This window comes from Nipponia nippon, unplaced genomic scaffold (assembly GCF_047370975.1).
Source record: "Nipponia nippon isolate SJK-2023a ecotype South Korea unplaced genomic scaffold, ASM4737097v1 scaffold_1, whole genome shotgun sequence".
In the NCBI taxonomy this organism is placed as follows: Eukaryota; Metazoa; Chordata; class Aves; order Pelecaniformes; family Threskiornithidae; genus Nipponia; species Nipponia nippon.
This window is the reverse complement of record NW_028262290.1, coordinates 53,559,732-53,572,712: the sequence shown is the minus strand read 5'-3', so window position 1 is coordinate 53,572,712 and position 12,981 is coordinate 53,559,732. Positions and strand designations below refer to the sequence as shown.

Below are 12,981 nucleotides of genomic sequence, written 5' to 3'. Positions count from 1 at the left end.
CTATTACAAAACAAACAAACAAAGCCCCAACATCAGTGAGCAACTAACTTACCAGCTGTCCAGTTTTGTATGTTTTCCCATCCCACTCTATTGCAGCATACATTGTCCAAGGGCTCTGCATTCTTTTGGATGGTAAATCAGTACGTGTAGTTACTCCTTTAAAGACTGTGAATTTTATCTGTTTGTCGTATTTTTCATGACAGTCTTTGAGCCACAAAGCAAATTCTCTGTCAATTTTCATTCGCTGCTCCTATAAAGAGATTACAAAATAAATACATATTATTAATATATTTCAAAATTTAAATCTGACAACTTCAGAAGTACGAACAATTATAAGAGTACAGCGATACTGTACTAAGAAAAAACAGATTCTTCAGCTTGGAAACATTACAGAATTCTAGGAAAGCTATACTTCAAGCCAGAGAAAGTGTTCCCCTAGCACCCATATTCCTCTATGAAGAGGGTCTTTCCACAAAAACTGTCATATAACAACTAGATAAAGTCATTGTTTAAGAAAATAAAAGGAAAAAGACTATATCTTATTTTTTCAGATTTAAAGAGTCAGCTTTACTACTCGCTAAAACTGAGAGAAGTGTCTGCTACAAAGTTCTGCAAAAGTGCCCAAGGTGAAAGTTCTTCAGAAACCACGCAATATTCAGTGACATGAACAAATGACCAGTAAGTAAGGGTTTCTATATCATATGCATTAAACTTTGCCAAGAAGAAATACTTAACAGAATAAAACGATTACCTGTCCATTGAAGATTCTCGTAAACAAAGTATTCTTATCTTTTAGCTTCAGCTCCAGATCCATGAAAGTGAGTTTGTTTGTGCTGACCTGAAACTTATCGTTGGTAAATAACGCACCAGAAATTCTGTTGTAGCATTCAACTGGTGCCAATCCTCTCTTCTTTGGAGGAGCACACCAGTCAAAACTTAAACAACAGGAGAAAGACATTAAAACCCTTTTTTATAAAGAGGGTTTTACGTTATAGAAACAGACTGGTTTACATTGCAGAAACAGATTACCACTTACTCTTCCACAGTTGTGTATGGTATTAATCTTCCATTCCAAAAACATTCAAAAATAGGCCTTTTGCCTCTGGCACCCTTTTCTACTATAAAGCAGTCGTCATCATCATCGTCGTCATCATTTAATTCTTGATTAAAAAGAAGACAGTCTCCATGAATAAATTTCTTTTAAAAACTAATATATTATCAAAAACCAGAGCAATCTAAATTAAGGATTATCTATACTTATTAAGTTAGGCACAGTAGCAGTACACATGATATCAAGCTAGGTATATACAATATTAGTATTTTTTTTTCCCTGTTTAAGAAATACCAAGCAGAAAAACTAAGAAAAGCTAAGGAAAAAATTTAAACAGGGATAGAATAATATTACCAAATTTGCAAATTTCAAATTTGAATAAATATTACTTTTTCCTCTTATTAGAAGAACATCAGTTGAAACTATCATAAAATCTTTTCACAATTAAACTCAAGATTTGTTTTGCCAAAAAAACAATCACCAACACAAATTATTTTAAAATCCTAGCATCTGAAAACTCATCAAGACTGGATAAAACAGATTTTAAATTAAGAACTTAGACTACATGTTGTTCTCTGCGGTATTCCGATGTTAGAATCTCTTGAATCAAACTGCGGGTGTTTCATTACTTTCTCGAAGCAAAGATCTAACAGTCAGGAAAGTGGAAATGTTTCAATCAGACTGCATTCCATAAGAGTTTATAGTTTGAAATCAGATGGTGTTATGTCAAAGATCAGGTTTATGTGAACGAGTTACCACAACAGCCAATTTGTTCAGAGGATTTGGTAATCCAAAAAGATGTGAACTTTTCTGTTCTGCCACAATCCAAATTAGATAATAATTTACACTTCAATTTAAATTCTTCTAGTTTCTATTTCATTAAAACATTTAGAGTAGTAGGATTGTCTATAATAGGATGGATAAGCAGCAAAACATTTCACTCACTTGATGGAAAACATGGATCATCGGGGTATGTTTCTTTATCATACAGGAAGGGATGATATCGGATGATGCCTTCTACTATACCTTCTCCTTCAACATGTGCCTTAAACTCAAAACTATCTGCTGCAGTATTTATATACAATGTCTGCATGTCATCTTTGATCTCCCTAAGATTGACAATCTTTGGTACTTTTCCTTTTTCGAACATTGAAATCTGGAAAAAAAAAAAAATTATTTCATTTTCCTTAGACCAAAAAACCTACAGTAATTAGCATTTGTGACATTTAACTTACCTGTTAGCAAAATGAATTTGTTCCTATGCGGCAATGATAAATAGTATTACTTTTTAAAAATTAAATTACATACGTATCTTAAAATGCTGCTGTAGTTCAAAATGCATGACTAAAGAGAAACAGGCACAATATGAAATAAGTTGCCATCAAAGAAGAACTTTGACTAGTAACTATAAAATCTCTTACCTGAATGTCAATGTTGTTGAAAGGGCTTACATCTTTTGTTACAGCATTAGTTTCATTTCCTTTTGGTCCATGGATATAATAGTGATAGATATGTCTGAAATACATTTTAAAGGAAAAATAAATCTCAGAAAGTGAAATTAAAAAATTGCATGTTATCATTTTCAAAAATCTAAATAAACTCGTATTTTTATTAAAATATAACTGGTTCATTGCATTGTTATAAATCAACTCCATGACAACATGTATATCTGGTACAGAAGATTTACTAAAGGGAGTGAATGTCTCCTTTTCACTCCTTTTAACTCTCACCTCCTTCATGCACAATCACATTAGGATCAATTTTTTGATAAAATAATTAGAAACATTACAAATTGGAAAATAATATATAAGTGAAAAAAAATTATGATTGTTACATGGCTACAGATCCTTTCAATCAAAGTGCAAACTAATAAAACTACTGTAATTTGTTCTGTACTCTGGAGATTAAAAAGAACTAGGGCCAAAAAGCTTTCCACACATTGTTTCTGACATCAGTTTTGTATTGATCATCTAATAGCAATAGAAACATTTAACAATCAATCACTATCCTTCAGTTATTTGCAAAAAGTAAGATACCCCATTTGAATATAGACAGCAGTCATGGATGTGATCTGCATATTAGAAATAATTTTTCTATTTGTAAACATTATTTTCTAATGACACTTGTGCTCATTTAAGAAACTCAAAAAAATCCACATGGTCAGATAGATTAATTATTTTCATAGATATATGAAGTTTGAGAAAACAGAGGAACTTAACTATTTACTTCAACTTTCCAGCAAGCTAGCTAATTCTTCCAGCTTCAAAGACTGAGTCCTTAAATGTCAGGGTAGTGGTTTGCAGAAAAATGAGATTATACAAGTCAATGGGACTGAATGCATGAAGGAAGTTAAATACACCTGTAAGTGTTTATAATCGCTTTGCTTCCGACATCCACTGCACTAAATGCACCCCAAGTAGAAATCTTGGTTTCCATACAAAAGCTCCTCATGGTCTCATTGCTCAGGACTTTAGAGCAGACTAGTATATCCAAACTGCTTAGCATTTTGTCTGCATTTCTTCCAGACATCAAAAGGTGCTCTCATGGCCTTATGACATAATTATTTTGGGGGTTCATCTCCCCTCCCTCCACTTCAAAGCATCTGAAACAATATGAGGGCTGTGCTGTAGCCCATTAAAGTAGAATGAAACTGGTATCATGCATGTGTGACAAAAGGCATGGCAGAAGGGTATGTGGAGGTGTTTGAGGGGAAAAAGGCCATCACAGCCAAAATAGTGATGCAGGACCGTGTAGCACCGGGAAGCTAAGTCTGATTGGTTTTACTGTAATAGCTCCAGGGCATATACTTGAATAATTGCACCTGGGTTTCATCTCAAATGGAGGCAGTTCTTTCACTTCATGAGATTGCTGCGGTGAACTAACACACACCTAAGTGTGGGTGTTCACCAGAAGAGCACCTAGAAGCTAATGAAAGACCTACGTTATCTGTCAATGTAGATGTACCTCTACATTTTCATGAGGTTAAAAAGGGTTCCAGCCGCAAGTCCTTACATGCAACACTGAATGATGTTTCATATAATAAGGTATTATCTAATCCTTATATTAATCCTCATATTAAGTATTATCTATTATTATTAGATTATAGGCAACACAAAAATAAAATTATAGCTTGAAAATCAAGTTCTATGGTTAGCCAGATTTCAAAATTGGGCTACAACTTCATAGTTCAGTTTACATTCACAGATAGATCCATCATCTTAACAGATAAGCCCGCAAGATTCACAGGTATCACAGACTTCCATATCTCCAGGCTCTGCAGGCCCACTGATGACACTACTATGGTACTGAGTGGACAGTATCATATATCGCTCTCCCTTTTAAACTGGGATGAAGCAGCAGCTATTTTGCTGTTGTTGTTTTAAAAAACAAAAACAAAACAAAAAAAAACCCTGTAAATACAAAGCTAGATATCAAGGTTAGGAGCACAGCTGTGAGAAAAGTAACTTACCAAGTTATTAATAATGAGATATCTAATTATTACATTAATAATGTAACTATTAAATTGAATAGGTTATTAATAATTAGATTGGATAATTATGTATTAATTATCAAGTCACACTGAAACTGATGTTTGTAAACATCTTTGTTTGGATGGGGGGCCCCCATTCAGTTGTGCTAGTTTCTGTAAAATCAAGTAGCTAGGAAAGACTAATTGTGTCATCAATAAAATGTGCACCAACAGCCTTGACAAGAATAAAGCCAATGACTATGTACAAAAAGGAAGTAATTCATAATTATCTGACTTTGTTAGTAGTCCACTTTTAAATCAAATCTTTTAAATCACCAACTTACGCCAGCTGCCTTGTCCAAAGATGAAAGTAGTTTTTCAAGTACTGCATGTGCTCTGGTTGTACACCTGTAATGACAACTGCTGTGAAACTCTCTTTATCCCTTTCTTCTAATATTAGGTTATGAAGAAATCTTTCATCATCACTTGTGATGTGAGTAGAGTCAGATGGCTACAAAAAGAATAAAATAATAAGAGCATAAATGTAAACTGAATTTCTGAACTCCCATCAGCTCTGAAAGAGATTAAAAAACAGAACAGGAAAATAATACAGAATACATGATGCTTACATCACAAAAGATTAATACATAAAATAAAATCTTCCAAATTAAAGTCAACAAACTGAGAAACTGACATCCCTGATCCAGTTCATCTTCAACTCACTTTCATCACGGCATTTGAAGTGTTCAGTCTAGAAATTGCATTTAATCATGTTTAATGTGGCACTGTGCAATATCCATGTTCTCATCCATCAAATGGAACTATTATGCGTATAAGACATAAGTCTTTTGTAAGAAAACCAAGCCAGAAAAAAAATTATTTGCTTTTAAATGGACAGGCTGCTTTCTATAACAGAAATTGAAGTGGAAGAAACATGCATTTGCTGTGGAAGAGAAAGGGTGAATCCTCAGTTCCAGCTGAAATATCCAGTAGTCTCACAGGAACAGAAACTCCTGATTCTAGAAAGTCCTGATTGTCTTTTCCTGGATGGATGAACTTTGCTCTTATGATAGGAAGTTTCTAAGCTGCATAGAAACACAGTGGTTGATATCATGCTTCATGCTGGACCAGTGAATAATCCTTTACATTTGGTACATCCAGAAAAGAAGCTATTTTTAATACAAAGATTGAGATATTTATAGCAATTGCAAACAATTGGTACAACTGAGAAGATATGCTTTTCCATGCCGTAGTAAATGCAGCTTCATGCTTTGTTTTGCAGCAAAACAGGCAAACAGGAAACACATCACTGAGTTGGTGAAAGGACACATCTCTTACCTAACTGTAGACGGTGAAATATGTTAGCCAAGGGAGTTCTGTTACGATCTATTTTCCCCAGGGAATCAAAGAGCTCTCCTTAACCAACAGGATAATTTAACCAGTTGTGGGAACTTTCATCAAAAAAGACTGCAATTCTTTAAATGCTTTCTTCTGCCCACAGCATAGCCTCTTTTAAACCTAACAGTCTTGCTGATTTCATCCAAGCAAGGGGCTGTTTCTATGATAGTGAGGAGATGACAGATAATAAAGAAAAGCCAGAGCCCTCAACTCTGCATGATTTGACCAATGACCTAGGAGCTGCATGCACGTGTTGGACAAGTGCTATCCTGTACAACTTACAGACTTAAAGTGCCTCTGAAATGTTGTTCCCAAATTCTTTGGTTGCCTTCCCACTACGATGACAAACTACCGTGGCACTTTCCCCTACATTCCTAGCAACCATCTCGGCTAGAAAAGTAGTATTTACTTGTTGGCAATATTAAATGGTCCAGGGAAGTGAGTGCAGTAAAGACAGGTGCCTATTATCCATCAACAGAAGATGATCGGCTGGGGTGCCATCAGTGCCACTTCTCTTCAGTGTTCTGGCCTTGTTCTAGAATGTCTGAGGTTTGATATTAATTACATCTTGATTTCTTTGCAAAAGTAACTTCCTTTACCAACTCAATTCCTCAAAGACTTAATTACTCTTCTCACACTGCAGTAATCCATTATAACTTCTATTTCTGTCATAATATTCTCTTGCTCACCTATGTGCACTGCAGACCATTTTTCAAGACATTAAAGAGACAAATTCACACATTTAATTTCACATCAATATAACGAACTGGCCTGGCTATTTCAATGCTTTGTAAAAATTTCTTAGACCTGAGTTGTCTATCCATTATCTCCACAATTCCATTACTTGAGTGCTTCACATCATCTCTTCCTTTTTGGATATTTAGAAGTTATTTTTTACCTCTAACAGAACTTTACTTGCAATTTTTCTTTAACCCTGTCAACTTAACTTTCATTTTATATTATTACAACTTTTCAAACAGTTGATTACACCACCTTTCTGAATTCTTTAGTAGTATCTACACATCTCATTCTGCTAGCTTCCTCCAACTGGTATCTGTTAGCTTATTTTCTACTTTTCTATCCCCCACCCTCCTTTTTTAATATCAAATAGGGAGGGAAAGCATTTCTGCCCTCTACAAAAAGCAGATTTTTTTCTGTTTTTATTTTCAGTTTCTATTTCTGTGACTCTGCCTTCTCATCTCTATTGGACAGAGATTAAAATTAAAGCTTATAAATTTCTGACAATTCATTCTTTGCCACAAGTCACTGACCCAAGACTGGCATGATAAAAACTCTATTTACCTCCTGTTCCTTTCTCACCCATACAAAGTTCAAGAACACTGATATAACGCACAAGATACGGGCTATAATCAAGGTCTGATTACCTCGTCATACACAGCACCCACTTATGTTCCCATCTGCACCCTTAGCTGTATCTTTGCCTTTATCTCCTTGCTCAAATATGTCCAAAAAACAGTTCCTTTCGGTCTTCCTCTTCATCTTATGGCTTTTTGCTTAAGCTTTACTTCTTCACAAAAAACATCAGGGTTTTGTTGATCTGGCTGACTTTTCTCCCATATGCAGGGTAGTTCTTCTACATACTTCTAAATAATACACAGTTTGTTTCCCTAATTTATTCCTTAATACCTCAGAGAACAGACATTTTTCTTTCTGTTTCATACATAACAGAACAATTGCTGTTCTTAGAAAGATCTTTTTAGGTATTTTTCTTAAGCTGATATGTCAAACTATATGGTGTTTCTGTCCTTTAAGCTAAACTCAAAAAATAATCACATACAAATAAAGCCTTATGATATAGTGTCTCAAGTTTCCCATTACTTCCTTTTACACTCCAGAGTGCAAATGATTCATAAGATAAAGATATCACCAGATAAGTATTACAAGAATATTACACAGTGAAATCATGTTAATCTGGGAAAGGCTTTCAATTAAAAAAGAAAAGAAAGTATTAAGGCCATTTACCTTCCTGTTTCGAATGTATCCACTATATATTGCTTCTTTGTTTTTCTCCTTCTTTTCAAAATCCTCTTTAGAAAGGACAAGTTCATGAACATCCTGAGAATCTGCAGGTTTGCTTATCATCTGTTTTTATTAAAGAAACAGCATTTAAAATAAAAATAAGAGTTAAAGTGAACATAATGCTTAATCACAGCTTAATGCTGTGATTAAAAGCTAGGAGAGTAACAATCTGATTATGTAAAAATGTTTTAAAATAAAGATTGACATTTACTTACTCTGGCAGACTGTCCAACGAAGAACACTGCTTGTTTGCCTCCAACTCCAAAATATGAGATATCACTATTTAAACTACGAGGTACTGGCAAAGGGCGTACATATCCTGAATGATCACTGACAATAAAAGTGGCTTTAATAAACTTTCTCAGGACAAGCATCATTTAAAAAAAAAACAACAAAGAAAACAAAACCAAAAAATCCCCACTTCTGATCTAAACAGCTTGTATTAAATTCTCCCTGCAGTCACTTTGTTCAAAATTCCTTCATTTTAGATCTGTTATAACTGCAACATTAAAATGTGCCTAAAATTATTGATGTTTTTTTTAAAAGGATGTTGACAGAGTAACTCTTTTCCTAAGTCATCTTATAAGACACTTCTGTCCCTTCTAGCAAACCAAATCTTATTATGTCATACATATTCAATTTTTAAATCTGAATAACTCTTTTGCTTATTACTATCTCTACAATTTTTTTACACTGAAGTTCGGATGAAAGAGAGGAAAACATTTGGCAGGGAGAATCTGATAGAAAAAGAAACTATTACCCTGAAAACTTTTCTCCATTGTTACCTCTGCAGCAGGGACATGGTGAATAGGTCTGTGAAATAGGTACTGCGGTAACAGCAATTACACACAGTTTTAATGGTAGAAGGTAAAAGGCAAATCTTTCAGTGCTCTCCTTTTGACTATGGCAAGATATTAACTGTGAAGCTGCTGCAAATGAAAATGGATTACAATGCAAGCCTGATCTTTCTGACATCATCCATTCATAAAAATAGTTTTGAGTCAAAATGGGAAATAATGCCAACCATTAAATGCAGTCTTGGAGAGACTACATATGTCATCAATAATTAAATTCCATGTCTTTTGAGTCAGCTTTGATGGATGAACAGTCTTACTTAGTTTAAGCAAATAGTAGGACAAACATCTCGTTCTAAATCAGAGCAATCCCAAATGAAAACAAGGTGTAGATGGTATCCTGGTATAATTTACACCTATGCTCCCACTGAATGGTATCAACCCACAGTTTAAACTTGTAGCTTAAAAATACTACACTTTTCTACTGTTACTAAATTCACCTACAGCAATTTCAAAAAGCAGTGAATTTCTCTAGGTAAGATGACCCAGAATCACTTTTGATGCACTTATCTCCAGTCGTTTGATAGATATTGATCATTCTATTTGGAGATGCAACCAATGCAAAAAACCCTCTCCTCAGCTCTATTACCACTTTCTACTGCCCCATTACTTTTTACACTAGCTTCTAATAGGACAAGTTAGTTATGATTGAGGCTGTGATCCTTATCTTCAAATTTACTGTCCTAGGCGTAAAGTATTTAAAAAGTGACTAAAGCTCAAGAACTGTACATAACTGCTTCTCTGGAATTTTCTACTCTAGGGTTAAGCCTGGCTGTGCAGGTGGAAGATCTCTTGGGAACAGATTCAAAACTGTAAAATGAATTTATATAAGCACCAAAACCCACCATAAACCTCTATTTCTTCTTTAAATGCAAAACATTTATTTTGCCCAGCCTTCTTCAACAGACAGACATCTTCAGGTATAATTTTGCATTACATTGTACACAATTATGGTACAAAACAATAAGAAAACCTAAACCAAAACCCCGTACCCATTATTCCAGTAGCATAACAGACATTGAATGCATTCCTTAATGCACTATTGAAAGGCTTTCAGGTAACAGGTAACACTATAAAAGAAACTCTGCAGAACATAGAATGTCCCTAACTGTATGTAGGCAAGTCAAAGACAAGACAGTTTAGAAAAGGCCACAAGAACAAAAAACGTTCTCACAGTATCATAATATTAGAAGAGCGTTTTTGTGTTAGAAAGCATCTCCATTTCCTACCTACACAAAATATGTGTCTATTTACGTGTAATCATAGAATGACAGGTTTTAGCTAAGTGTTGGTATAGATATTCTGTGAACCTTCACAGAGTTTGCTAATTGTTGTAAAAATGATTAAAACTTTCTAACCTCTCGAAGTCACCTTGTCTTGTAAACTTTGACAGTCTATATACAGCCCAGTTATTAAGCTGTTTAGAAGTCATTCCTCTTCCGTTATCAATCACAGCAACAGCTGGTTTTCCGTGGGAGTCATCAAACAACTGTTTGGGGAAAAAAACAAAAAACAAGGAGCACCAGAAAAAAAAAAGATAATGCAAACTACACCTGAAAAAAGTAGACTATTTTTATCTTACCAATTTTATCTGTATGCTCCGAATACCAGTATTTTGGCATGTAGCTGATAGAGAATTGTCAATCAACTCAGCAAGGGCAAATGCTAAAGAAATTGAAGAAAAATAATCCTATTAAAATCTTGTTCTCAAAAGACAGCACTCAGAAAAAACACACACTCACAGTAGTTTCTTCTGAGCAATTAGGATAACACATTCTCTAAACACACACAAAGGCTAAGCCCTGTCAGAACCACCAAAATTATATTACATCTTGATTTTAAAAAAAGCTTTTGTACAGATACTTTATGATTTGTTTCATCACCGAATCTCTCGTATCTCTGCTGATAGTAAGAACACAATTACTGCAAGTACGTAGGAACAGTGATGAACTAACAGGTTCCTTACCACAAGGCAAACGTGTCTTTTTCCATGATTAGGAATGAATTTGTACGATTCATATGAAAGTCCAAAGTATGTGAAAAACTGACTGACTTGTTAAAATACTGAGGGAAGAATTAACTAATTGAAAAGACCTGAACAGAAATGTTGTAGAATTTCCAAAATAGAAAGTTATTTGTTTACAAAAGGAACACAAAGAAAATTGTAAAAACGGTTGAAGAATTTAGTCAATGGTAAATACAACCAAAGTTCTGTCAGATACATGGCAATACACAGCAGAAATAGTCAGCCAAACTACTTGCACAAGTTTGTTGTTTCTAAACATTAACACTTGGAGCCCTTACCTAATTAAAGTTAGGACTACCTAACTTCAGTGAAAAATTGCACTTAATTTAGGACAACAGCATCAATCTGAAAAAAATACATCAAGTTCAGATTAATTTACTCCAATTGATCAGCCCTAGTGAACAGAATAAACATTTCTATTCAGTCTCTCTGATAAGGAAGTTTTATTCCCTACAATCTGCAAGGTTCTTCAGAATGCTACAGTGCAAATTACACTGGCCATACACTTCAGACATGCAAAATAAATCACTTGAGTATTAGAATCATATAGCAACACTGAAGTATTTAGCAATTTCCCTCAAGCTATTTTTGAAGTATAAAAACAGTTTGCAGTTTCTTTGCAACTTTCTTCGTTGCTAACAACAGGAGTTGAGCATCAGTTATGTGATCCATACTTACCATTCCATATCAAAGAACAATGGCCCTTCATCAACACATGAAACTGGTTAGGCACGCTCTTAGAGATGTTCTAAATAAGGAGCATCAGCTGCAGTACACTGAGACATGCTCAAAATTGCTATATGCTCTAACAGTCAATTCTAGTACATAATAAACAAAGGTAGATAGTTTAATAAAGCTGTTTTGCAAATTTTAATTATTGGTATGTTGCAGAGTTTCACAAACTACTTCACTAGGGTCTCAGAGTGAGAATTAGTAACACATTAGGAAAAAATATACCAGTCATGTCATTACAGAAGTGGATCTAAAAGTTAGTCTGTTTGTAGTCTTGATCATTGTAGTCTCTTTAGGATTGAAGAGTTATGATCACAAGTAGCACGAGAACTTTTGGACCATTTTAAATGCTTTTGTGGTAGCAATATGAACAAATGCAGTACACTGAGAGCTGGAATCCTCCTTTTCCCTGTGTTGCCTATTGCAGAGTACAGACAAGATCAAGAAAGGACTTAAATACATGTGAAAAGTTTCTCACAAACACCTGAAGCTTGTTCTTTCAGAGAGAATGATGATTTAAAAGCACCCTAGCAAGCTGTATTAGCAATGACATGACAGAGAAAAATGTAGGAAAAAAGTTTACTTTTCCCTTAGTAGTAGTAAAGTTATCAAACCACATTGTAAAATGCAGTATTTTTACATGTTGATGGCAGATTTGACCTTGATACAAAATCTCTGGATAACACAAGAGGTTATCATTGGAGTTATATACAGGGAAGCGATAACAATGTGAGGCAACAGAAGTGGAAAACCTTTTATGAAGAAAAGGAGGGAAAAGGAAAAGAAATCATGTGTGTGAGGAACTAAAGGAAAACTGAACATATGCATGCATTATCCTTTTTCGTCTCATATTATTATTCTGAAGCCTGTTGAGAGAAGGAAAAAGGTTTTCCTACCAAGGGAATGCTCAGCATTTCGTGGGAGATGAGTGGTAGCTACAAATCCCATGAACACTTACAGGAAGAACAGTATTAAATGACTTCATAAAGATCTTACGAGATGTAACCGTTCCTTCTGACAAACCAACTGTTTGTTTGCAGTGCTGTTTATTACCATGAAAACAGAGAGTTGGATTGTTATGCCCATACTGGGGAATTTCTCCAACGAAGAAGAGTTACAGTCCTCAGTATATATTAATTTTATTTCTTGATTTAATAATTTAAATTTTGCTTTAGGGAAAAACAAAAACAAACAAAAAAACCCCCAACAAAACGCAAAACCAAACCAAAACCAGCAACACTGAAACAAAAACGCTTTAAAAGTTTAATGTATTTCTAAACTGAAAACTTGTTTAAACATTTGTTTTCTTGACATAAGACACCATAAAAACAGAAGAAGGAACTTCTTCAAGCTCTGTTGTAGAATTTGATGACCGTGCATCATCTTGCATTTAACACACAAATCTGTTTGT

The 12,981-nt window shown here is 34.5% G+C and overlaps 1 protein-coding gene across 3 annotated transcripts in view; it reads right to left on the bottom strand.

The window, feature by feature from the left end:
• SMCHD1 (structural maintenance of chromosomes flexible hinge domain containing 1) overlaps positions 1-12,981 on the bottom strand; it is a 96,166-nt gene that overhangs the window by 60,460 nt on the left and 22,725 nt on the right. For all 3 annotated transcript variants that reach the window (XM_087755543.1, XM_087755550.1, XM_087755534.1), the window contains 10 exons: positions 10,395-10,477; positions 10,171-10,301; positions 8,174-8,288; positions 7,902-8,021; positions 4,865-5,031; positions 2,473-2,566; positions 1,997-2,207; positions 1,037-1,160; positions 752-935; positions 53-250 (listed from right to left, as the gene is read on the bottom strand). In XM_087755543.1, coding sequence (XP_087611669.1) covers positions 53-250; positions 752-935; positions 1,037-1,160; positions 1,997-2,207; positions 2,473-2,566; positions 4,865-5,031; positions 7,902-8,021; positions 8,174-8,288; positions 10,171-10,301; positions 10,395-10,477 — 1,427 coding nt within the window. The remainder of the gene's footprint in view (positions 1-52; positions 251-751; positions 936-1,036; positions 1,161-1,996; positions 2,208-2,472; positions 2,567-4,864; positions 5,032-7,901; positions 8,022-8,173; positions 8,289-10,170; positions 10,302-10,394; positions 10,478-12,981) is intronic.